Source organism: Apis laboriosa, unplaced genomic scaffold (assembly GCF_014066325.1).
Source record: "Apis laboriosa isolate Shangri-la unplaced genomic scaffold, ASM1406632v1 scaffold74_cov149, whole genome shotgun sequence".
NCBI classification, from domain to species: Eukaryota; Metazoa; Arthropoda; class Insecta; order Hymenoptera; family Apidae; genus Apis; species Apis laboriosa.
The window spans coordinates 131302-159289 of NW_025224330.1; the positions used below are offsets into that span (position 1 = coordinate 131302).

Sequence of the window (27988 nt, forward strand, 5' to 3'; positions counted from 1 at the left end):
GAGTGCTGTTATAGTGATTATTTTTAAACAAAATGTATAAAAGTTATTTTAAACGTTTACATCAGTGGTTGTACATAATTGAAAAACAGAAAGAAGAAGAAGAAACAATACATTTGAAGTTTTGTCTGGATGATAGAGGACAAATTTGTTAACCCTATATAAAACAAGGTATAATTTCATATGAATATAATGAAATTTGTGTGTGTGTGTGTGTTTTTATATATATATATATATATATATATAAATTAGTTTAAGATTAAATATTTTATTTTGTTATATAGGGTTAAAAAATGGACAGTTGTGGCTCTGGAGTAGTGCAAGTATTTGTGGGTGAGTGGAGCCCAGAATATGAAGCACTTTCAATTAAAGCTACAAAACAAACTTCATCAGCTGAAATAGTGGAATGTATTATAGAAAGACTTGGATTAGTTGATGCATCTGTTTCTAATGCTTATGAATTAGCAGAAGTAGTAGGAAACTCTGTTGGGCAAGAATGTAAAGAAAGAAGACTTGGGCCATCTGAGTGTCCAGTAGCACTTATGTTATTATGGCCCAAAAATGCAGCACAACAAGAATATTATAGGTAAAAAATTTATTTAAAATATCAGAAATTTATTTTAAAAAAATAAATTATTTTAAAATATAAATAAATTATAAGATTAAGAAGAATTCTAAAATTTTATTTTTAGGTTTTACTTGAGGAAAAAACAACCAGATTATTTATGGTCAGATAGTAGGTTTCCCATGGATCCACAGCTTCTCAAGGACTATTTTAATAGATTCCTATATCAACCACGAGATAAAGAGTATCCAGATCTATGTCAACTTCCAGATCTTAATGAGCAAACTCTATTAGACAACCTTCGGGCTAGGTTTTTAGCTGGAAACATATATACATATGTGGGCAGTATATTAATTGCATTGAATCCATTTAAATTTTATCCTATTTACAATCCAAAATATGTAAAACTCTATCAAAATAGAAGATTGGGGCCAGATATACCTCCGCATATATTTGCCATAGCTGATGCAGCTTATCATTGTATGCTTAAAGAAAAAAGAAATCAGTGTATTGTTATTAGTGGTGAAAGTGGATCTGGTAAAACAGAATCAACAAATTTTTTATTACATCATTTGACAGCTTTAAGTCAAAAAGGTTCTCATGGTAGTGGTGTTGAACAGACAATACTCAGTGCTGGTCCAGTACTGGAAGCATTTGGAAATGCAAAAACTGCACATAACAATAATAGTAGTCGTTTTGGCAAATTTATCCAAGTGAATTATAAAGAAAATGGAATGGTGCATGGGTAAGATTTTTATATAGGTATATAAATTGTAAAAATTATATTATATTTTTATATTTATTTGTATTATTAAAATTATTTTTAGGGCGGTTGTACAAAAGTATCTTTTGGAAAAATCAAGAATAGTTTCTCAAGGCAGAAATGAAAGAAATTATCATGTATTTTATTATCTTTTGGCTGGAGCAAGTGAACAAGAAAAGCAACTTCTGCATTTAGAAAGTTGTGATCGTTATAACTATTTAAATAAAAGTGGTTGTTATGGATTAGAAAATGTTGATGAACGACATGAATTCTCAAGACTGAAACAATCTATGGAAATGGTCGGATTTACGCCAGAAAAGCAGAGACGATTGTTTGCAGTTCTATCAGCTGTTCTTTTACTTGGTAATTAATAATTTGTAATCAATTTATTTTAGTGAATTTTTGTCTCATTAACTAAGCATATCTCATTGTTCATCATAGGTAATGTGGAGTTTCAGCCTAAAAAATCTTATCATCATCATGATGAAGCTGTAGGAGTTAAAAATCCTGAAGTGGTTGCATTGATATCTGAATTACTTAGAGTAAAACAAGAAACTCTTTTGGCTGCACTTACTGCCAAACGTGCAAGAGCTTCAGGAGAAACATTAGTCATTAACTATAGACTTCCAGAAGCAATTGCAGCAAGAGATGCTATGGCTAAATGTCTGTATGGAGCTTTATTTGATTGGATTGTACTTCAGGTAAAATATCATCTTATTAATAATAATTTTATTAATAATAAATATTATAAATATATTATGAAATAAGATAACATTTTGTTTTTAATAGGTGAATCATGCTTTGCTTTCTAAGAAAGATACCCTTAGAGATCATCAAGGTAATAGCATAGGTGTACTAGATATTTTTGGTTTTGAGGATTTTAAAATGTGCAATAGCTTTGAGCAATTATGTATAAATTATGCAAACGAACAATTACAACACTATTTCAATCAGCATGTTTTTCAATATGAACAACGAGAGTACAGAAAACAGGGGATTAGATGGACAGATATAGGATACAGTGATAATTCAGGTTGTTTAAATTTAATAGAAGGAAAACCGAATGGTCTTCTTTGTCTCTTAGACGATCAGTGCAAGTTAGTATTTTGCATTTATTTTATTTTATTTTATTTTATTTTATTTTTTTTTTTCTTTTTTTTTTTTTTTTTTAATATTCAAGTTTTATTAAATTAAAAATATTTTTGACAGCTTTCCGGGTGCAACGAATGAGACACTGCTACAAAAATTTAATTCAGTGCATAAAGACAATCTATTTTATGAAGCGCCACAACGACGCGAAGCAGCTTTTGTTGTACGGCATTATGCAGGAGCTGTTAAGTATCAAGCTGCTAATATGAGAGAAAAAAATCTGGATTTAATGCGACCTGATGGTGTTGTTGGGGTATTGAAAAATTCTTCTCTTGCTTTTGTTCGAGAATTAGTGGGTGCAGATCCAGTTGCTGTATTTAGATGGGCGATACTTCGAGCATTTTTTCGTGCTCATTTTGCTTTTCAAGAAGCAGGTCGAGCTCATAGACATGGTCGAGGTATAATATTCTTATTTTTCATGGATTTTTTTTTTTTATTATCATTCCCTTCTCTTATAATTTGTTTATAATTTCTTTATAATAATAACGCAAAAATATTTTTTTATTTTAGCTGATGGTACAAAAACGTCTATACAAAATAGATATAGGACACCGAACGAGAATTTGATAAGGTATACACAATTTTTCTGTTTAAATTGTATATCATTTTTACTTTCGTAAAGGGTGACTCAAAAATATTTGAGTGCTTGTATACTCATAATATAGAGCAATATTTATTAGTTATATAATAATGATCGTGATAAACAAATGGCAATGTTATTGCGCTTGTTTTTTGAATATGTTTTATCTGCATATTATATCACCCTACAAAGTATAAATCTACGTTGTGCGTTAATAATATTTGCATCAAGCTGAAGAAATTCCTATGTGTTTATAATTGAAGCAAACGTTAATTATATTTACATTGGCCACATGTCTTTTGTCCCTGTAGCCATCTTGTGACGTTGTCGACCGTCAATCTAACTATTAACCGAATCGCGTAAGTGGTCTTTTGATCCACTGTATGTGTCATTTTGGCAAATATTACATTTTTTTATGCAAAAATGTCTTATGGATTTACAATGCTTATCATTACTTTTATCTTTATATTATATTAAATTTTACATTTGAATTCAAATTTTATTGAATTTGTAACAATAACTAGAAATAAATTATAAATAATTTGTAAATCCATATAACTTTTTCCAATCTTGTTTATAAAAAATATTGTTTAGAGTTTTTTGTATGCACTTTTTGTATTAAGTGTAATTAGAGTGCAATCTTCATAACTTTTGCAATATAGTTACATCCTGTTATTTATTAAAATATATTAATTTTCTTGCTATTCTTAAGCATGATTAATAATTCAACAATAATTTTTTATTTATACAATTCATATCAATCATTAAAATTCACATTGTTTCATTCAAATCATTCATGAAATAGATTCTCAGAAAAATCATTTTTTCTCTAAAATTTTTAATAACCAAAGTTAAAAATTTAAATTGTATGTTGATACCGAATGGTTTAAGTATTATTTAGTTACATAAAACTACCAAAAAAGAAAAACTAAGCATGAGAGACTTTTTCAGTTCGCACAAACATAATCGTCCACCAAGCTATCAGAAGCAGCGCAGTGTCTGTATACCATCAACTATACCCACTACCACATTATCTTCTATACAACTCGAAAACAACGATAATGTAAACAACAACCGATTGTCGTGGCCACAATTTCGAAACATTAATCAAACGCAACACTCATCAAATGTAACCACGATGAAGGGTTATTTAATAAGAGGCAGGGAAGACCACCCTCATAGTAATAATAAACTCAGGCGAGATACTCATAGTCCGCTAGAGAGGGTGCTTCCAAAAGACGAAGCAAATGTCATGGAACGCGCTAATCAAATAGTCATGTATGTAAACAGCTATTTAATATTCCATAACATTGTAATTTAAGCTATAAAATCTCACTGCTCTACAATAAAGGTAGTGTGTGCTCTATAGTAATTTTGGGTGAAGGATTTTCTTGCATAGGTAATAGTATTTCAATAGGACATTAATGGTCTTCCCATGCAGTTATACAGCTTCCTACAAGTATTCATTATTTTATGGAGTTATCATACATCTTTTAGAAATCATTAAAATCATTTTATATATCATAATATTCACGATCATTATCCTCAGACGTCTTTAGTCATCACATTTGATTTATTTGCTCATAATCTTAGTTACAATTAATGCATGTTAATTTCATAATAATAGCTTTTGTTTTTTGAATTAATATTTAAATTAGTCCATTAATCCATAGAGTTAGAAATAGAATATAATATTATATACATGGTATTTATATTTGTTTATTAATTTAATGTTTAAATTAAAAATGGACTAATTTATCATATGTTGCTTAATATAGCATACACATTCAATTCAAAAAATCCTTTAGCATTAAACTTAATTTTAAAAACATTTTTTCTTATTAATTTCTCACAAATAAATTGCACGATTTTATGAATTTAATAAATCGTAAATTTTTGCACAAAATATAAATTTATATACTAAATAAAAAATACAAATTTTAACTTAAAAAATTTTTAGTTCATGAAGAATGCAAATTGCTTATCATTAACACTGATATTAATTATGCATTTATTTAGTATAGTAATCAGATTATATTTCTTGTATATTATTAAAAATTTCTAAATCTGTAAATATACTATATATATATTTCTATATACAATTAATTTTAATATCATATGCTTTATTATATTTGTTATTATAATCTAGTTATATAAATTCTAATGATATTCTGCTAAATGTTTGCTATTTATATTTCATAATACGTTTGTAATAATTAATTATTACTTTTTGCAATGTTATATGTGTCATTATAGAATTCTCCTTTTCCTGTTTTTCTATGTGTTTACTTTCTATTTAAAATAATTTGATTAATTAATAAAAAAATCAATAAATTAAATAATTAAATAATTATAATGACATAAAGTTTTTTTCATTGAAATTTAATAATTTATATGTTATTTTATTTTATTAGGAAGTTTAAAAAAATAGGAAAAGGATTTTTTTTAAACATTTATTAATATTAAAAAATTGAAATTTAAAACTTTTACAGGAAAAATAAATCATTTCGACCAAGAGAACGTGGTAAGAAGGGTTTAAAAAATCTACAAACTGTAAAAACACTTGCTGGAAGAACACAGAGTTATGGTACAGGACCTGGAAAAGCAAGAAAACAACCTATGACAGTATCAGCACAATTTCAACAAAGTCTGCATAGTCTTATGGATACTTTAAATCAAGCAAATCCTTTCTTCATTAGATGTATTAAAAGCAATGCTAATAAAGTACCAAATGAATTTGACGAGGAAACGGTGCAACGACAATTAAGATATACAGGAATGTTAGAAACAGTCAGAATAAGACAAGCTGGATTTAATGTTAGATTAACTTACGAAGAATTTATTCAATTATATAGAATGTTATTGCCTAAAGGTTTGTTAAGTTCTCAGTCTGATGTTAGAGATTTTTTATTGACATTAAATTTAAATAGAGATAATTATCAACTTGGAACAACTAAAGTATTCCTTCGGGAATCAGAAAAAATTAAATTAGATATCGAATTACATCAACAAATTATTACAAGTATTACAACTATACAAAAATGGTTTCGTGCTTGTTTGGAAAGAAGAAAATTCCTTAGATTGAAAAATGCAGTTGTGCAAATACAGTCATTTTGGAGAATGATTATGGCTCAAAGACATGCGCATTCTCTACGAGCTAGAATTGAGGCTTCCATTCATATTCAATCTACTTGGAGAGCATATAAACAACATAGTTGGTATAAAAAACTGAAATCATGTGTAATTACTTTTCAAGCCCATGTTCGAGGTAACAGAGCAAGAAAAGCTTTTGCAGAATTAAAGAAACGAAAAAAATTACCTATTGAAGAAATTAGAGAATATAAAGAAATTCAAAATCAAGGAGAACTAGTACATGACAACAACAAGGTGTATTCTAAGCTCAGAAATAGTGAAGAGTAAGTAATTGCTGAGACGATATTAAAAAATTATAATAATATATATTATAATAATTAAAAATATAAATAATTAGAAATATATTATTAATATTTCTCTCTAATACAGGTCACTCATGGATCATGGAATGTTAGAATTTAATACGGTTCGCAAGACAGAATCTCAAAATCGTTTTACATCAGCGAGGTAATTAAATATTTGTTCTTTCATATAAAAATCATTGATTATATAACAATAATATATGTTAATTGTAGAATGGAAAACGTGTTACGAGATAATCCAATTGACACAAGTATATCATATTCGAAGCGTAAAGTTACTCCAAATACACCAAATACAAGAATATTACATGAACCTGCAATCTTAAGAAATACGGATTCTTTTCCTTCGGATGAATTTAATGAGCGTAAAAGCAGTTTAGAAAGTTTGACTAGTTTAAGGAGTTATGAATCTCAAATGAGCGTTAATAGTTCTGAATCTCAAGACAATTCTTACAGTAAACCGATACCAAGCACTAGAACGAAACGTAGTGATCAATCTTCAATAATTGCAACAAACACAAATTTAGTAAATGCTTTAAGCCGATTGCCGTCTGTTAATAAACGAGCAGACAGTTCGTCGACAGGATATAGCGATGGAGAGACTGATATAGAAATTCCAAGTACTGTGCAAAGTGCCCCACCTATCTTTAACACCACTCCATCATTTTCAAGTCCACGAGAAGTTTCATATCATCAATCTAATGTAAGCTTAACACATAGTCCAAATTCTGATGTCTGGCGTCGAAGACCAGACTTTTCGTCCATTAATTATAGCGAATATTTAATGTCTGGTCCACAAAAATCAACGTTAACGCGTTCTCCAAATGTATCCCAATATAAAAGTTTAGCAGATAACTTATTCGAACAAACGCAAGAAAAGCCAAACGAAGCAGCAAATTATAACGTGAAATTAGATAGTGATCGTTTTGTTCATATAGAATCTTCGTCAACTCGAGAACAGCGTCGATTAAGTGATAATAGTGTACCGAATGAGCGAATAGAAAATATTCCAGCTTCACCCATTAGACGCGATCACGCTTATGTTCATAGTAAAGAAATCAAAGATTTTAGTTACTTAAGAAGACAAAATTCAGAAGGAGATACATCTATGAAATTAGATGCCGATGAAAATGTTTTAAAAAGTCCTTTGTTAAAAGGAACTTCCTCTAAGGAGAAAAATTTGAGATCAAAAGAAAAATGCGAACCTGATGTGCCTGTCAGAAGCGCTAGACGGAATCGACCTACTCGAGAAGTTCAATGTCGATCCATGGGTGAGAGCGTATCGGAAACGAATAGTGGAGAAGCAAAATTTCTGGGTACGATTAAGGAAAGTGATCTACATAAATCAACAAATGTGCGAACTCGAAAAGATAGTCCGCATGAAACATCTTCGAGATCAGTAGCAGATTGGCCTATGAACAAAAATGAAGGAACATCGAAAACGCAACAACCAGGTAAACGTTTAAGATCCAATGCTATAACAACGTTAGAGTTAAGAAGAAGAAATTCGGATCCAGCAACTAAAATATCAGGACTTAGCGAAGAAAAACCTGGAACTGATACGAGTCCCAATGATTTAAAACTTGCACCTGGAATGGATCTTTTAGAATGGAAAGGCAATCTTTTTACATTAGCCGGCCATTGTTTTAGGAAAGTAGCAAGATTTGCCAAAGACGATGTATGCGTTTGTTGTCATGAAAAAATGGATGCGTTTGTTACACAAGGGTACAAATGTATCGACTGTAAACAGTTGTATCACGTGAAATGTATTCAGAATGGCGGAGTACTTAAAATGCCCTGTATATTAGCGAATACTCCAAACAGACGAAAAAATAGGAAACCACCAAGAACACCTTACGACGCTTCGAAACAAGTAGTGGCATCGAAATTCAGTTTAACCGGTACATCGGTTTTCTCTGATAGTACCGATAAAATTATATCCGATGCAAAGGAATTAGCTCTTATGCAGGATTTCATTACCAAAAAAATATACATAATGGAAGGCCAAGAAGAAGGCAGAAAACCCAGCGAAGTTGATCGCGTATTCAAACAGGCTTTACGTAAATTTAAAGACGATCTTGTGATTACTTATAGCGTTGCTATTCAGCAAGGCGTCGAGGGCAATATCAAATACACTGATCTAATAGCGAACTTTTTACACGTAATGGAAACAGTCTGCAAACAAGAAAATACCAGTGAAGATTTTCCCGTGACGATGGGAGTTAACGCGTTTAGAGGATTTATGAACGAATTTATGACGCTAGTCAAAACAGAAGCACCGGAGAAACAGAGTAAAAGCAAGCGTAAGAAGGAAAAGAAACGGAAACACGAGGAACCAACACGACATGGTAATCATATGTTCCAATTAACTATTATAAATATACCTACAGCCTGTGAAGTGTGTACGTCATTCTTTATGTGGCCTATTGAACGAGGACTCGTCTGTCAGAGTAAGTATATTTTTTCTTAATTTATTTTCTTTCTTAATAATTATTATTCATACATATATTTATTTTTGTACTCAGATTGTAAGTTAACGTGCCACAAAAAATGTTATATGAAAGCATCGGCGGAATGTGGAAAAGAAGCTTTACACGAAATGAATTCACACAAGGTATTTGGTGTACCGTTATATAAATTAGATTGTGGTGACGGTAAAGTACCGATAGTGGTAGATCGGCTAATCACGACTATAGAAATGCATGGTCTTTATACGGAAGGTATATATCGAAAAAGCGGTGTCAGTTCTAAAGTGAAAGAATTGAAATTAAAAATGGACGAAGGTGATCTCGAAGGAGTGGATTTCGAGAATTATCAAGTACACGTGCTTGCAGCAGTATTGAAAAGTTTCTTTCGTGATATGCCTGAACCTTTGCTCACTTTTGAGTATTACGATGATTTTCTGCACGCTGCGAATTTGACGGATCCGCGGGATCGAATTAGCACCCTATTCGCCATTTTGAAAAAACTACCAAAACCGAATTTCGATCTAATGGAACGATTAATCGTTCATTTAGCCAGAGTAGCACTTCACGAGGTCGACAATCGAATGTCTCCATCGGCTTTAGCAATAGTCTTCGCACCATGTATTCTGAGAACGAACAGAACGCTGCCTGCGCAAGATTCGTTGCAAGATGTTGGCAGGCAAACCTGTTGCGTCGAAACGATCGTACAAGAAAAATTGAGAGTCGTACGAGCAACTTTAGCCGATATAAATACACTCGAATCCGCTTGTCACACAGCGACTCATCGTTTATCCAGTTTACGATCTTCCAAAATCTTTAGTCCAGAAGAATTAAACACGGCAACTCCAATCGTAACCGCTAGAGGCGCTACCGCAGATCGAGACAGAGATCGAGGGGACGAAGAAGAGGCGCTTCTCGTCGACCATATACAAGAAATCCAAAAGGAAAAGGCCCTACTAACTTCAACTCTTCCCAGCCTAACAAGAGCTTCTTCGGATGATGACCTACTTCTATCTGCTACGGATTTGGATGATGGATCTCTTGATGATCTTCTTCCATCTTCCGCCGGTAAATTTTTATGCTTAAGCGTTCAAGGTTATTTTATTTATATGTTTAATTTTATTTTGTAGTTGATATATATTTCGTTATATTTTTTTTTTTTTTTTGTTTTTTTTATCTTATCAATAGATGGACTCGTAAGAAAGAAACCTATCCAGAGGCAAAGTTCTACAGACAATGCATTTCCGACGATCATCAGTGTCGATGAAGACATGGTAATGGTATGACCATCCACGGTAAACGTTACCACAAGGAATGATAATCGTTAAATGTAGCAACATGACACGCGCTGTGAAGCGTTGACTGATGGCAGCGAATCGACGAGTCTTACTTCTGGTCTCATCGGCAAGCCGCTAGTAATTTAAATAAGTAGAAACACGATATTAGGTAGGTCTAGTAATTTGTTCCACGCGAAATTAAGCTGATAATTCGATCAAACATATATATATATATATGAACACACACGCATATATATATTATTTTTCACTCTGTCGCAAAGCTTTCAGAGATTTCTAAAAAAACGATTGCAACAAAATACACGAAAATACAACTTCACGAGAAGTGTATGTAATATTCATTTTATAAGCTATTTTTCTTCTGGAACGCATTCCTCTTATCGAAGACTGTCAATCAGATTAGATGTTTAGAAAACTCCATTAAAAAAAAAAAAGTTATATTTTACAGATATTCTATGATAGAATATCTTCTCTGTTTCGATATATCTCATATTTCATTTTTTTCTATGATTGACACGGAGGATCATAGTTATCTTATAATACAAAATGGGAAAGAAAACTGAATAATGTTCATCAGTTATTGTTACGAATGTTTAGTCGCATTTAAATTCTCGTTCTATCCAGGTTTTATCGGTTCGTTTAAAAACGATCCATTCTTGTTCTTTATTCTTTTTACAGATTTTATGGACTGTTGCGTTGTTGTGTGTACCAATAGTAACTTCTTTTTTTCCTAACAGAAGCGCAAGTTTATGCTGGTTTTTTTTTTTTTTTTTGTTTTTTGACAATCGCCAAGCTTAGAAACGAAAATTCTCATTCGTTTCTTTTTATTAACAGAATGATGAAAGAAACGGCGATGAAAAGTGAAAAGAACAATGTATTTGATCGAAGACTTGAGAAAAGGAGAATTAGTAAGGCACTTCGTCAGGTTTCGTTTTTACCAAGCATATTTCATTCACTTTTTTTCTTTTTTTTTTTTTTTTATACATAGAATACTCGCGCGCGCGATACAATAGTGTTATCGAATCACGCGGAAAGAAGTAAAAAACCAAATTATAACTTGTACATATTATTAGGTTATCCGAGAAGTTCTTGCCGATTTTTATACCGTTGCTTGGATCAATACATGATGGATGATTTGAATCCTGTTAAAAGCGTAATCATCGAATCCTTTTATAATTTCTTTTTATTTTTGGCAAAAAACATATCAATGTAAATCTGTTTTAATTATTTATCAAAATATTCATTGATATTACTTTGCATTGTATATGAATGTCATTAAATTTTTTTACTTATTAAAGAATGTTATTTTTAGGTCGCAGTCCTGATTTTTTTCGTCACAACAATAATTCTGTTTTTTTGATAATACATGAATATGATCGATAAAATTGGCATGTTGCAATGAATCTGTCAAGCTCGCCTTTTACCGGAACTTGTGTAGCTGATTTACGAAAGGTAAAAATATTCAAATAAATATAATACGGCTGAAACTTCTCGAGTCACCCGATATATGCGATAATGAATATCTCGTAATAATTTGTTATTATTGTTAACTTTACGAGAGTCGTTACCAAGATTATATTTCTACTGTCGATATTCACCGTGTAGAATTTACACATGCCTATATTCTGTCGATAAAGTAAGTATATAGAACACAAACACACATATACACAGGGCCTTCCAATTATTTTCTTTCATATCAGTTTTTACTTAAGCTATTTTTTTTCATACAGAGAGACTTTATATATATATATATACATATATACATAACGAGTTCGAGCGAACATGTATTAATATATAGGTATATACACACACTTACACATGGGGAAAACTTGTGTATACACGAGTACTTATGTATATATGAAGATTTTTTTTGTATACATCGAACTCAACACACGATTTTTTTTTTTTTTTTTTTACTTGAGATTTATTACGATTTCGTTTTAATTTCCTTGTCGTCCATCTTTTTTTTTTTTTTTATTTTTTTTAGTTTTCGCTTTCTTTATGCTCATCTCCCCCTTTTTTAATACACCGCTATAGTATATATAGTTGGTCTGTTTTTCTTTCGTACGTCCTCGCGCCAGACTCGAATACTAAACAATTGAAAGAGTCAGGAAGTTGTTCGAGTGAAGCGGTAGAACAAAAAATTTCGAGGTCGCGTTTCGCGAAAAGTGGGAAAAAAAAAAAAAAAAAAAAAAAAAAAAGAAAAAAGAAAGAAAGAAAGAAAAAAGTCACTTCTATTCGAACATTTCTGATTTATTCAAGCTTTTTATTCAAGCATTTAATCAAAAACCCTATTGTATCATTTTAATTTTAATTCAACGACGAAGCGTCACGATTTTCCTCAAAAATTTAATACTTCATTTTTTTTTTTTTTATTTCTATCAATATCGTTTAAAATCATCTTCCTTTCGTGAGATATTTAATTTAAAATATTTTATAATACTTTGTATTCGATCACTTTTAATTCGAAATTTTTTTCTTTCCTCGTTTAATCGCTCGACTTCACCAACGTTTCGTTAGCGCGCTTTAAATCTAATCAAACGACCGGCCACGAATAGAGAGAGGATCTCTCTGTATATACGTAAAAGGAAGGAGGGAATATTTATACACGTATATGGTACACATACATGTTCCAAGCTGTGTAGAAATATCTTTTAGCAGCGTATAAATCGAGCGATTCGAACAGGTCGAATCGAATCGTTCCTTAAATTATCGGGCCACGCGTGACTTTTACCCAAGTAACTATTAGGATTAAGTTGGAAAATTTGGAAAAAAGGCACGCGACTTCTTTCAAAATAATCGCCATTTCTTCTTTTTATCTGTTTCTCCTTTTCTTCCTCAATCGACTCGCGAAATTTACGTGATTACGTACGTTTTAAAAATGATCGATCAAGAATCTCAATTGTTTTAAATGTATCTACGTACGCTCTTCTTCTAACGCTCATCTTCGATGATTTTACGAAATTGTAGGGTGAGCGTAAATTTCTTCGTTTTACGGTTGATCGATTTTTACACTTATTAGAAATAAGATCGTTGTGACATATGTTTTGTTCTATTACGTGAATCGGATCGTAGCGTGTTTTTTTTTTTTTTTTTAAATGTTGAAATGTTATACCATTTTCTCGAGTTCGAGGCTTCTACGATGTTGGTCACGATGACCATTCGAAACGACGATTGGTCGATTGAGTCGAATGATTTTTTTCTCGATATGATCGAAACCAACAACAAGTTCTTGGTTCATCGTGCTCTCGAATCATCGACATTGAGTATCGTGAAAAGAAGCATTACGTGTTACATGAATGCACGTGCGTGTCCATTATCGATCGAAGAAAAACTTGCGTGTTATTAATCCGATAAAGGTTCTTTTATCTTGATCAGTATTAATCATCCTTTTACGTTTCACATTACAGTTTCACGTTATACACTGGAATTTGTTCTTTTACGTTCTATAGCGTTCTTCTCAAATATCGATTCGAGTTTCCTAGCAACCTGCTACTTTGTACCAGGACAATTTTCCTCAATTATTTCTTAAATGATAATACTTGGCGAAGCTTTTAAGAAGCTTATTATCAGCTCAATATCTGTTAATTAGTTTCAATAAATATTAATCAAATCAACTAATTACGGATCATACGGATTATATTTTTCTATTTTTATTCCTCTTCTTCGTGAAATTCGTTCTTTTTCTTTTTTTTTTTTTCTTTTTTTTTATCGATAGATAATGGACGTGGCGTGTATAGATATGGACGATAAGAGAAGAACACATTGGTTAGCGTTAAACGTTCTTTATGCTGAAAACGTTACTGTTAATTTCAGTATCTAGAAAGTGTTCTGTAAAGATTTCTTCGGGCGAATGTTTGTTGTTTACGAGGCAAAAAAGGGTTGATTAAAAAGTAGGTTTGATTTTCGTTTCGCCTAGTCTGTTATCGCTTTTTATCGAGATCAATTGTTAAATCAGTCTTCTGACTCTTTCGTCCTCCCTTAGAGAAGCGCACGTTTCTGTTTTTTTTTTTTTTTTATCCTTCGAGAAATTTATTATTAGGGAGGCCGGCCACGGTTCTACAGCTTGTAAATCACGTTAGAGTTTTTCCACCGTGGCGCAGCTGGGATTTAGTCTTTTTAACCAGGTTAAGCGATGAGTAAGAACTTAATCGTTAAACTAATCTGTAGACGATCGTTTTAACGCAAACGCATTACGCTTCTATTGTGCAAAAAAAAAAAAAAAAAAAAAAAGGTGCTTCGCGCGAGTATCGAGCGCACAAAAATATCATCCACTTCGATCGTGAAGGGAGGAAAGCGAACAAGGATTGGAAAGAACGACGACAATATGGAACGTGACATTCCGGTTATTTTCTCGGCGACTCCTCGTCTTCTCGTAAAGCGAAAATTTCACGTTATTCGAGATCGGTTACCGATCTTGCGCAGAATAATCGATGAAATTTGGTTTTCCGCTGTGTCGAGCGTCGTCGAAATTATTAACCGTGTGTATTCACGATTCATAATCGAGTCATTGATTAGATATTGCGGAGCGATCGATCTTCAAGTCGGTCGCGTCGAAGAACGAATAAGATTTATTGGAGATTCTTCTACTCTGCCGCACGATCTGTGTTTGTACATAGGCGCGAGAAGAAAAAAAACGGAACTCTTCATGACAATATCGCCCCGAAAAATTCCTAATTAGCTCGATCGCGCGCGGCGTATGCCGACCACGATCTTCTCGTCACACTCCATTCTATATTTTTGTCTTCTGTGGACTTCGGTTCACGACGTTTCAAACTTGGATGGCCTCGCCCATCAATTAACAAATAAACCTCACCAGAACCCTGAGCTCGCGTCGATTTTGCTCGTCGAAAAAAAAATCTCTGCGAAATGAAACGGAAAAAAAAAAAGAAAAAAAAAAAAAAGATCGTCCAATGAAGCTGCGACTGCGACGAGAGAAATTATCGTCCTTGTTTTTCTCGGCCGAATTCTATCGTGGAATTCTTCTAAATACGCTTATTACAGTTACAGAGCCGACAACGTTCGCGTTGTCGCGGAGGAAGCCTACCCTTTGCCCCTCATCCGTACCGATCTTTGGTCGGCGATCGTTGACGCGTTGACCGAACGATCGTCGACAACGAAAGGACGTACTTTCGCTCGTAGTAGGTGCAGTACAGACGCGGCCTTCTCTTCGTTTTTACGAGCATCGTGCGTGAGTATTCATCGCCATTCAATCTCGAGTGTGCGCGATTCGATACCGTGTCACGATCGTCGAGGAAAGTCGACGGGGGGTGCTCGAAACACCGAAAACTCGAGGTGTCTGGTATCGATCTGGGATGGAGGAGGGGGGATGGGGGCAAAGGAACAGATTCATGCGATGTTCAACGATTATAATACACCGAAACGTCGGGACATTGAAACGCTCTTCCCATTTGTGTCTTGGCGTAAAATCTAAAAGATCACGATCGCGCGATCGGTGTATCCACATTCGTCGTGCTTACTCCAAACTTCTAAAGAGAAGTGTTTAATTGGATCGTACGATCTTGCGCTCCATTGCGTAAGAGAACATTGATCGATAAAGCGCGTTATCTTTTAACTTCTTCCTTCCTCAACAATGGATATATTTTGTCCAATGCGCGACGAGTTTGGACATCCCGTTCATTGTATTTATACATATATAATATACATACCTGTTATTTTTCTTCGAACAAAAAAAAAGCGTGAGCGTGTACGTGTGATAAACGGAGATAGAGAGAGCAGGCGTGATGGTGTGTCGCACGAAGGATGATATAAATATACATATATAAATATATGATTATATATATAAATACGTAGAAGTATGTGTGCAGAAATCGTGTAGGAGTGCGTAAATAAAGTCTTGTTGAGCGGCTAATTCTTTTGTCGCTCGATTTAAACAGCGCGAGTGCGCACGCGCGATCGACGCGTCGTTGCGTGCATGCGCCGGCGCGAGATGGCGCGCTTTTCGAAAATACATACATACATACATATATATATATATATATATAAATATACATATATATATATATATACACACATATATATATATACATATATATACATATATGTATATCTGTATAAAACTAATAATAGACACGCAAGGGTCGAAAAGAACGGAGAAATTCACAGCAGTAAACGTAGCTTCCACTTCTTTTCTTCGTTCCATGTAGCCATGAGTTTTAAATATATATATATAGCCTGTTAATCTCCGTTCTTTTCCACGTACGAGCTTCCGCGGAACAGAACGATATTCTGAAACAATTCCACGAGAAAAAAAAAAAACCTGCCACGCTCATCCACACTCTTCTCAGTTCTTCCTCCATCCCACGTTCTTTCGTTTCTCTTCCCTCTTCTTTCTCTGCGTCTGATCAACCGCGGCTACCCTCTCGATATTAGTAGTGTGTACCGTACCGCTGCGCTCAAATCTTCTTTGGCGTGTTCATCTTTTCGGCTGCCTGTTTGTCGTTGCCTGGTTGCGTTGTTGTGTGATGCGATGCGATGCGTTGCGTTGCGTGCGTGCGTGGCGTTGAAACGTGAAAAAAAAAAAAAAACGTCGGATCGGATTCGACGAGTTTTCGCTGCTATTTCCAACCGTTGGGGACGATAATTATATCCGAGGAAGAAAATTCGCGAAAATGAAAAGCTACTCGATTCTTGTTAAAGCGGATAAAATGCGTGTTGCGACAAGCATTTCGTGTTGTTGTACTCACGAAATGTGAATTACGTGGCGTCTCGTACAGGTAACCAACCATCACGTTCCTTTTCACGACTCGAACTTTCCCTCACGATGTGAACTCCCTAACAGAGTAATTGCGGAACGAGTTTCAGTTCCCGAGACCGAGAAAAACTTGCGCTTGTAACAGTTCCAACCACGTGGAACTTGGAGATCGACAGTATGACAGTCTCAATGGATTCAATGGATAATCCTCGGCCGTATTAAGAGCGTGATTTCACTGGTCACGCGTGCGGATAATTGCGCGGCGAATCCAAAGAGAGCGCGAGCCCCTTCCCCTTTGATCTCACAGGTTTCCGATTTTCCATTCGTTTCGTCCATTCGATTCTTCACAGATCATCGAAGAGACCTCTCTTTCTTTTTCTCTTTCTCTCTCTCTCTCTCTCTCTCGAAGAGAGACGGTTCTATCTCTCGATTTACGCTCGATCGCACGTTTTCACACCCTAATCAGTGGGGATTAGCGAGTATCGAAGTGAAACGAGTAGTCTTAGCCATAGGGATATTGGCAACGAACGAAAAAAACGATGCACGGTGATACACACGTAACGCGCGACATTTTGTTTTTTTTTTTTTTTTTTTTTACTATTACCCCTTTTTTCTTTCCTCTCCACGGCCATCGAAGTTGGCAATAAAATGCGAATAAGAGTCGAGCCTCTGATGGTCTTGTACATTCTCGAAATACGAGTCTCTTCGTTTTCCGCCACAGTTACGTCCCAACAACGATGGTCCTCGTTTCGAGGGACAACGAACGTGCTCCCTTTTCCCCCTTTTATCCCGTATCTTCCTGCCTTTTTGTTTCGATTCTCCCACGCAGAATACACTGGGAACGGTTCTGTTACGTGTCTGCCGAATAGATGGCACTTGTTCTTTTCTCCGTCGGGATTTACCGGAAAATGGGATTTTCCACTCGATTTTTTTTTTGTTCCTTCTTTAAAAACTTTCCTTTTCGAAGCTAGACGTAGTATTTCGAAGATTAACGAGCCGAATTAAACATCTTTAAAGGTTTTATTTTTCAGTGGATTTTGCCTGTGAGAAATCGAGATAGAAAAAAAGAAAGAACAAAAAATAAAGATCGACCAAGAGAGAGATTATGACCCCAAGATTTAACGCGCATTACGTGTAATTTCGAATATTAAATTAAATTCATCCGCTTGTCGAACGATTATATATATATATATATTATCGATATTTCGTCGTCATCGTGATTTCGAAGAATTTTCTTTTCCGCAACAACGATATACGAGTCGAGGTTGGATCGAAAGGGAAGATAGTCGGCGTGTGGGAGATCGCGAGGAGGATTGCGAGTGACGCGCGCGTTCCCCAAGTTACGACCGTTTGCTACACTTGCATACGTCGTGTCTGTCGTGAATTTAGGAGGGAAGGTTTAACCGAGTTCATCCGGCGAATCTGTAATAACGTTTACTCGAGCTCTAGAGAGGGGGGTGTTTCGCGTTTATGTGTGCATGTGTGCGCGTGTACGTGTCGCCTGTCTGCGTGTGGTTATATCATATGATGCGTCCGCGAGAGACTGTGTGCGAGGTTACTCTCCGTGATCGACTGTAATTTTATATAATATTTGTAAGGCAAAAGAAATATTATGTACAGCATACCTGACAGTAAATAATAAGTATCTACCTTATACCTAACGATATTGTTTTCGTATGATCCTCGTGTTATTTTTTTCTTTTTTCTTTTCGAAGGGGAGATAAAAATTTCAGTTCAAAATATGTAATTTAAAAATAATACGATGGATGGAGCGATGTATCGTTGATCAATTTCCAATAATTATCCCGGGTTAATTTGAGAAATTCTCGTTTCCAATGTTTTCTTCGCACGTTTAAGTTTCACGATTAAGTACTTAAGTGGGATAATAGTTTTGGTCGTTCTACAAAGCTCCGTGATAGCAACGAAATATGGCAACGACGTGATTTGAATGTACAAAATATGAATATGCATCAAGTATAGAATGCGAAAAGATTGTTACAATTTTATTTATAATATTTTCTCATTATGGATATTACACGTGTAGTCTTTCTACCAAAAAATATTCTTATTTAACGTTATTTTAAAGAGGAAAAGGGTTAAAATAATAAGATAATTATTACAGTTAATACTATATTTCAAATACATTTGTGTAATTGTGGAATTTTTTCATATTCGTATACTAAGATCCTTGGAGATCGTTGAAAAGAAGAGATAAAAGAAAAAAAAATATAGAAGAGGATGAAGAGAGATAATACAGAATAGAGAAAAGAAGTATAAGAAATAGAAGAAAGAAGAGAGATAATAGATGAAGAATGAAAAAAGGGAAATATAATAAAATAAATTAAATATTACATAAAATATAAAAAACAAAAAGAAAAAAAAGAAATGAAAAGAATAGGAAGAATACAATCTGGAATAAAAGGTATGATTACTGTGAGATGAGAAAACCCTTTAATAGGTCAGAGAAATCAAGTCAAGGAATAGACCAGACATTTAAAAATAAAAGAAATGGAAGAGATAAAAATACTTTGAAATCTAGTAAAATCTATATCTATCTTCCATCATTTAGTTATCCTTTTTATATTTACTTTGATGATGGATGAACAATGCTAAAGGGAAGTGAGAAAGAATAATAAAGACCAACAGGATTCATTCTTCATGTCATTGTATGAAACAGTACAAAAGCGAGATTGATCCTATAACGTTGGAAATATTGACTTTTCTTTAACTCTTGTAATTCAACGTCATTGTATTTCACAAAGAATCGTAATCTATTGCTCTTGTTTGCAGTTTTGTGCTCAACCAACTTCTGTCTCTTATTGTTGGCTACCATTATTTCAAGCTCTAATTTCTCGACTGGTTACCAATAACAATTTATCCAATGGAATAAAAGCAGAAAAATTCTCTTCCCTATATATAAACTATACACTAGCTTTCAATTAGATAATTGGATATCGTGTCATTTCTTCGATGATATGACAATAATAATAACAGATCGACTTCGTTATGTATCTTTTGATATATAACAACGTATTAACGGATGCCTTTCGATCCACATTCAACCACGATATTGCACAAAGATACGTAACAAATACATACTTTTACCAACTTCACGAGTATCGATAATTCGTATTCTTTGTTTCGATACGAATACATAACGAAGATGTAGAACATCGTATTGTATCACCGGATAATACCCAAAGGATACGTCATAAAAGAGAGTATCACTTTTCCACACAAATCGATAATAAATCGCATCCTTTATTTTGATAAGAAAGTCATGATATCATATAATCAAACACACGCAATCGTGATACAATACACACGTAAGAAACAAGTGAATATTCGATTTTAGAAACTATGTCCAAAATGATTTCGTGCACGTTATTTTTGGTAATATGTAACGTCGTAGAATGTTATTACTGTTACGTGGGTTCTTGTTCGACTTCTATTATGAAAACGGCAGACATTGCTGATTTCACGAACGAGCTTTCACAGATCGGTGATAATTGCCGACGAAGAAGTCGACGAACAAAGCTGCAGGTTGTTAATGGAACAATACTTGGCGAAAATGTTGAATCCCACGTTTTGCACAACGATCCATAAACACGTTCGTTACGAGATCTTCGACCAGTTCATCCATTAAACGTTGATCTTTAATTAATCTGGACACATTGGCAATTGCAATTGGCAAGTAATCTGTCGGATTAATTATCCGTTATGATAGCCAAACTGCCTCTGGTTTGATGCAATATTGAACTATATAACGTGTGGCCACCTGTAATTTAAAAAAGTGAATTGATTAAGCAAATTGGAACGTCGGAATTATGGGTTACGATTTTTGTAAAATCTTGGAAACTCTCCTAAAAAATTATCAAACTTAAATTTGTTTCCAATATTTTAAATTACTATATAAGAAGATAGTTTTATAAATTTTTATTTATGACAACGCAAATTAACTTTTACTAGTTCATACGTTTAAAACTTATACAAAAAATCAAATGAGAGTCTCTCAAACTTAGACATGAATTAAACTTTGAATTTGAAATTACATTTGTATCTAGTTCTATGTGCTTTCTTTATTATAGAAACAATTTTTACAAGGAATTTCCACTGTTTAACAAGTTTTATTCGTGTAACAGAAGCAATTACAAAACGAAATTAGTAATAGAAGGACAAAGGAAATCGGATAACCGAGTATTCGGTAATAATATAGACATTACCATTAACATTTTCATTAACCCATTAACATTTTCATTACCTATTCTTATCAGCTCAGAGATAATATAAGTCTGTCGATAAGAGCAAAATACCTCGTAAAATATCCGCTCGATATTAACCGAAATTATACAATTACGCAACGTTCAAATTCAGATAATAGAAATTCGTCTAAGAGTATTCGTGTAGAAGTTACCTCGTTATCTCTACCTTAACCTCACAATTTTTCATCCTTCGATTTCCCTCTACCCCGTTCCACGTAAAGTAATATCGGTATATATCGGTAAACTGGGCTAAAACCACACGATAACCACACTCCCAGTTTCCCTCGTATCGGCGCGATTCCGAATTTTCGACAAATATACGACCGGTCTTTCGCTGGCTATTAAGTACGTCGTTTCGAGGTATTGGCGGTGAAGGAAGGGAGGGAGGGAGAGAGAGGTAAGTTCGAGGGGAGAAATTATGAGGGTGGCGGAGTGGAAAATCTCTCAGAACTCGTGTGCGACAGAACAAACGGACGATAATGTTCCGCGGTTGGACAGAAATGAAATTCCGAATGATATAACCGTTCGAATTCACGGACAATCGGGCGAAGAGGTTGGCCAGGGGAGGGGGCTGTAAATCCTCGAGATAAAATAGGCGGACGCCACTTCTTCTTCTCCTCTACCGGGAGAAGACCCATTCCTTCCAGCCTTTTTCGAAGCCACCAGAAGGCCACCATCTGCTTCTTTCCTTTTCGAAGCCACCTTCCTTACGAGGAAGATGATCCTTTTTGCGCGGCGACCGACGACCACGATTTTCAGTCGTCTCTCTTTCTCTTTCTCTCTCTTTCTCTCGCTTTCGCGCCTTTTTTTCGCGCCTCGAGAGGAAAGCTCGATTATCGAATATGGACTCGTGGGTCGTGGGGTTGAAAGCACTGAAATAACACCGTTTGTGTTACGAAGATGTAGAGGGGAAACAATAAATATCGAGGGGTCGCGGGAATGGAGTGATATTGTTGAAGAAGGGAAAATTGAAGGTTGGGAAGTATCGAGGAGGGGAGATTAGAGGGTTGAGATGTTATCGAGAAAAGGAAATTGGGAAATATCGAGAGATTAAGATATTTTCGAGAATTGGGAAGTGTCGAAAGGGATGATTTGATATTTGGAAATATAAATAAAGATTTGATTTGATTTTTCTGTTCTGAATCAGATTGTCGCGCGATTAATATCAGTCGAGTTGTTGTTAAGTTTCTGTTCTGGTGGTATGATCATGGAACGTTGGATAAATTGTTTGTTGAAAATTGAATATCGTTTTATTATAAAAGGATTTGATTTATCATTCCGTTCTCTTTGGTTTGATCAAATTTTTAAAGTAACAATGTTCTACTTCTTTCGAAAGTGTAACTTGCGAAAACGTAGTTTTCTGACTACTTTTCTTTATGAATATAAACTTGGCCGAACTTGGCTTGAAACAGCAATAACACGAAGTTTCTATAAAACTGAAATCAACAAACTTGCACAATTACTGTAAAATGTTTCGATACAAATGGTTTTTAACTTTGATTTGAAATTTTTACAAATTTCCATTTTGTTATATGATATACGTTATATCGATATCGATATCCTTTATTTATATTCGATTAAAGGAAACGAGTATATAAAATAATTTGATAAAAATACTCGAAATTTTCATCACAGATCAACTATATATTTTTTTGAAAGATAAAAGAAAGTTAAAAGTTAATATATTTTAATATGTTAAAATAACCATTAATTTTATATGAGTTTTTCTGATAAACAATATATTTTATATGAGATTCATATATATTGAATTTAATAAATTCGTTTCATCTGTTTATCAATATTGTTCAATATTGAACGTTATTATCTGAATGAAACAATTTTATACTAGCCATATATTTTTTTATAATAACGAGACATTTTAATATAATAATGGTAAATCATAATTAATTAAAAGATGAAATAATTAATTATTTAATTTATTTGTGTGTCAAACAATTTTGAAATTTAAACAGACTTATAACATCGATAAAGATTAAAATCCATTTTTAAGGTACAAAATGCACGATTTTTATGAAATGCTTTTCGTTTAATACTGGATTAATAATGGATTGATATTTTAATTATGAATTATTTCTTGTTTTATAATATTTGCCAATTTAATTTAAATTTAAAATTTAAATAAACATACATTTTTAATAGCCTTTTCAATTAATGTTTGGATGCTTAACTTTCTTAAATATTCAAAATTATTTATTAACGTTTTAATTATTGAAAGATTCAACAAGAATCGAAATTTATAAAATCTATAAAAAATCCAAAATATCAAATAACTTATATAATAATAAAGACAATTAAAATATTCTTCATAGATATATAAAAATTTATCTTCCCCCATTACTCTATTATTTTTAACTGAACACCTAAGACCACCAAGCCAATCCAATAGATGTTGGCTCTTGTTAGTTTTTTCAGTTATAAAATCGCGCGCACAAAAACAAATATTGATTCGAACTCGAATAAAAAAAATAATAGGACAAAAATTGATAAATCTAGTGTCAATAAACGCGTGTAAAATTTCATGTATTAACAAAGAAGCGAGTTTTCCACCGAGTGGAAAATTTGATCACCACTCTTTTCCAAGCTTTATTTAACATTATAAAAAACCTAAAACCATCAATTCACTCGTGAAATATACCCTCGAATCGATTTCCCTCAATTTTTCTCCACTTTCCATTCGGTCGGGCACGCGATGCTCCCATTCCACCCTCCCCCTCCCCCTCCCTTTGTCCCATTCTTCCACCGCGGATCCAGGCGCGTGTGTGCGTGTAGTATAATCGATGGCAAGAGGGAAAACGAGACCACCAAGATTCAGATTTAACCTAATTTGCCCGAACAAATTGCTCTGTCCCTCGTGATTGTCCGCCGTGCCTCGTTGCGCTCGCCTCGAATCGAACGTACGAAAGGGAGAAAGCCGTGTCCGGTGTCCGGGATGCTGGCCAACGTGTCGCGATTCGTGTGCAAATCAAAGAGAATTTATGCTTCGCAAACGGTGACGCGTGGGCGGCCAGTAATGCAGAAGTATCGACGACGCTTCGAGCAATGGAGATTTAATACCGAGGTGTGCATCCTCCATTGTGACGCGATCGAAGACGTCGAATCATCATCCTGTTTAGAGGGCGACGCTTGTAATGGACGCGTGGTATTGTCGTAATTAATTGATAAAATTTCGAGAGATTTTAAATTAGATTTATCGATCGATTATTATATAAGTATTATAAGTATTAGATGATTTTTCGAATGATTTTTCAAAATTTTATTTTCTAGATTGGAATTATTAGGTCGTTTATTAGTGTCGCATTTGCACTCGAGTTTTGTTCGAGTTAGATATAAGGAGATAGATTTTCTTAATTTAAGTAAAAGTGAATCGACACGAGTGGAAAACTCTTTGGTTAAATTTGGATAAATTTTAATAGGGAATCTATCAGGGTAAATTCAGTTGTGCTGTTTGTAGGACGAGATTCTGAAACACTCGTACAAATTGTAATTAATAATTTAATAAATATTAATATTGTCGATGCGTTAATATTTCAACAAAATGAATATTGTGTTAAAATTATTTTCACATTTTAATATTTTGTATTTAACGCGTTACACGTTGATAAGCTCTAGTTAAAAACATCAAAGCGCAAAAAGTTTGAATCGTTATTACGTGTACGTACACGTTTAATTTTTCATTTATTAACAACAAGCTTATTCATTCCATTCCGTTAAAAAAATATTCTAATATTTTCGAGATAATTTGTTTCTCAACCGGACCTTTTACTTCCGATATTTTATTATAAAATAGAAAGATTTATATTCGTTCGTGGAAAAATTGTTTAAGGGAATTGAAAATACGCGTAATAGCGCGCAGGGAAATCCGGGGGATTCAAAATGGAAATTAGTTACGAATTCATATTTTAATCCAATTAGCTTTTTTGTAATTATTTCATATGCACGAGGGACGTTACAACTCAGATATTTTTGTACATTAACGTAAAAATTCATTTTCAAAAAAATATCATAATTAATAATATCATTTAATTTCAAACTGCACTGCTCCATTTAATGTAAGTAATATCTTCTTCCCCATAATATTCGAATTGTTAATCACAATTATAGTAGTGTAATGATAATGCATATTATTTTCATTTCAATCGATCATTTACCTTCCATCGACTTAATAATATTTAGTAGCGTGTTTCGTGTATTCTTGAGCGTATCATTTTTCACAATATTATCGAGAAAAATTGTAAAACACGTTACTCGATCTTTTTTTTTTTTTTTTTTTACAAGAAGAACGTTACAACAAGCCTATAATATTTTCACTCAACACGGTTAGCGGTTATAGTTATTCTTAAACCGTGTAAAAATGTCAAGGACCTTTTCAGGTTACACACAGCCACATTGAGTGTTCTCGATTGCTCGGGAAAATCAATATTTATAACCAGGAAGATGGTTGGGAAACAGTCCGACGTATGTACATCTAAATGAGATTATATCGACGTGATATCTCGTATTTTTTATCATCTATAATATTTATATTTACACAACGAAATCCCTTTCGTTTCGGTTCGATTATTCTTTTTTTTAATAACGTCAATATACATAATTGAAACCTTACATCGATACAACAAAATTTCATTTCCATCCGATATTTGTAATTTCATTCCCACTTTTATACATTTCCGAATCGGAAACGAAAGAAGAAACCAATTTTTATTTAATTGAAATTGATTGAATAACGCGTAATTGAATAATAAACAAAATTTTTGACATTATTTAGAATAAAGTGATTACTATATACTATTCCTTTCAAAAAGATGCTAAGAGATATTAGAATCAATTTTTATATTTTGAAAGATTAGATATCTAATAACGCATTCGAATAACATCATCGTAGAGTGTTTCACTTTTCGTTTTTAATTCTCCATTAAATATTTGAATAGATCCCAAATATCCCAATAAATCAATAGATGACAAACAAGATGGATGATAGTTCACCGATCCGAGGGGGTAGATTAACTTTCTTCGTCGAAATTTATTTCTTTTTTTCTCCCTTTCTTTATGCTCGAATCTGATACAATACTAAGCTTTCTAACCCTGCTTTCAACAACACGCGAAGATATCTTTACCGTTAACGAATTCCGTGTGGAAGCGATGCTCAAGGGTGGGAATCGGCCATCGCCCAAACCTCGGTTACGACGAGGTCCAATTCCATAAAATGTTGGTAGTCGGCAAACAAACTCCTTGTCTGGTTAACTTTCTCTGTAAACGCCGTATGGATGTTGGCGACGAGTTGTAAGTTCGACCGGGTAACCCTGTTACTCCTGTTACACTTGGTTGTGTATGGGCGAGATGGAACCTCGTTCAAATCAATTGATATCGCGTGGGTCTCGTACAAATATCGCTTAAACCAAAAGTTTGTTCACAAGTTTGACGCCGTTGACGCGCGAAATGGCTGGATCTCGCCAGCAGTATAACACGGGACTTTATGTATTTGTGGAAAATTTAAATTGCATGAAATTTTGTAAATTCGTGTCGACGTGTCACGATGTTTCAAAGGAGGATGAGACAGGTCTTTATTCTCCTCGGTTTAAATTTCCGTTCAAATTTCAATCATACATGCGTTATTTAATTATAAAACAGTACGATATTTTTCTAAGATCTTTTTCGCATTTTATATCCATTTAATCCAATTTCGTATAAATATAATTTTATTTACACGTGAATGAAAGCAATTTCGAAAATTTCGATTGATTTCTCTCTCTCTCTCTCTCTCTCTCTCTCTCTCTCTCTCTCTCTCTCTCTCTCTCTCTCTCTCTTTCTCTCTCTGGTATAAACGATTTCAAAATATACGGACAAAATATCTTTGTCCATACTATTAAATTTATCTTAAGAGGGTGAAATATATATTTCAGTAGAAACGTGTGTTCCTATGCGATTACAAAGTCGAGATTACTTTCTCTTCGAATCCAATAAATACACGGGACATCGTAAAATACGTGTTTAAAAGTATTTGTAGCAGGGTTTGTAGGGCATTATTGGAGGTCTCTGGCCCGACATGTATCGAGGTTTAATCAAGATAACTTCGAGATAGAATTTATTACATACCGGCGAAAAATAAACTAAACTATGAAATCTGATTGGCCAATTGAAAGCTAAATTCGTTACAAAATTTAATTCTTTTGGCTACGAGAATATTTCATACGCAGCTTGAATACGGATTTTCGATTAAATTCCTTTGAAAATAATAGAAACAGAGAGAGAAAGTAACGACGAAAATGATGAACGCTCTGCGAGTTTTGTCACAGATGGATTTTAAGGGGGTAGTCGGATAGATTTCTCATTTTTTTTTTTTCGATATATATATAGGATTCGCAAAATCCTTTTAGAGATTCTGGGACTAGTATTACGTTGGAACGATACATTTTTTCCAATTTATTCCATTTTAAAGGTGATCGATACGGATTCAATGTCGGGAAGAAGAAGAGACGAGAAGTTACCGGTTTCGCGGCCAAGTCAATTAACTCCTTCGATTACGGTGCTTAAATAGAATCTCGGTCGGTCGCTCGAACGGGAACGCTTTTCATTTACGTTTAAATGAGTTTAATTAAATGAAATTGTTACTCCTTTCTTTTCTTTTTTTTTTTTTACAGTTCTAGATGTATTACGTTCACGTAGAACGGTGTGGATGTGACGAGGATCGAGAAGAAACCCTGAATCCCTGATCAGGAACAGG

General features: G+C 33.7%; 1 protein-coding gene across 7 annotated transcripts; it reads left to right on the forward strand.

The window, feature by feature from the left end:
- The first annotated feature begins 26 nt into the window (after window positions 1-26).
- Window positions 27-27933, forward strand: LOC122719314 (unconventional myosin-IXa-like). Of its 7 annotated transcripts, none has more exons than XR_006347557.1 (15): window positions 27-168; window positions 282-583; window positions 690-1307; window positions 1390-1688; window positions 1767-2026; window positions 2115-2422; window positions 2535-2872; window positions 2985-3045; window positions 4006-4332; window positions 5547-6470; window positions 6577-6654; window positions 6723-8959; window positions 9035-10069; window positions 10163-10420; window positions 27906-27933. XR_006347557.1 is itself a non-coding variant. In XM_043945025.1 (14 exons), the coding sequence occupies exons 2-14, from the start codon at window positions 291-293 to the stop codon at window positions 10258-10260; spliced, it is 6876 nt and encodes a 2291-aa protein (XP_043800960.1). In that variant the 5' UTR covers window positions 27-168; window positions 282-290; the 3' UTR covers window positions 10261-18633. The 7 variants fall into 7 exon arrangements, 3 of the variants coding, with proteins under 3 accessions (XP_043800960.1, XP_043800961.1, XP_043800962.1); XR_006347556.1 differs by lacking the exon at window positions 27906-27933 and adding an exon at window positions 15274-18633 and having other exon boundaries at window positions 10163-14162; XR_006347554.1 differs by lacking the exon at window positions 27906-27933 and adding an exon at window positions 11582-18633 and having other exon boundaries at window positions 10163-11478.
- Window positions 27934-27988: the final 55 nt, after the last annotated feature.

Excerpts from the sequence above, each read along its gene's own strand:
- LOC122719314 (XM_043945025.1), top strand. The coding sequence starts at position 291 with ATGGACAGTTGTGGCTCTGGAGTAGTGCAAGTATTTGTGGGTGAGTGG. Across the intron at positions 584-689 it reads GCACAACAAGAATATTATAG|GTTTTACTTGAGGAAAAAAC; the intron begins GTAAAAAATTTA and ends TTTTATTTTTAG. Across the intron at positions 10,070-10,162 it reads TTTATGCTTAAGCGTTCAAG|ATGGACTCGTAAGAAAGAAA; the intron begins GTTATTTTATTT and ends TCTTATCAATAG.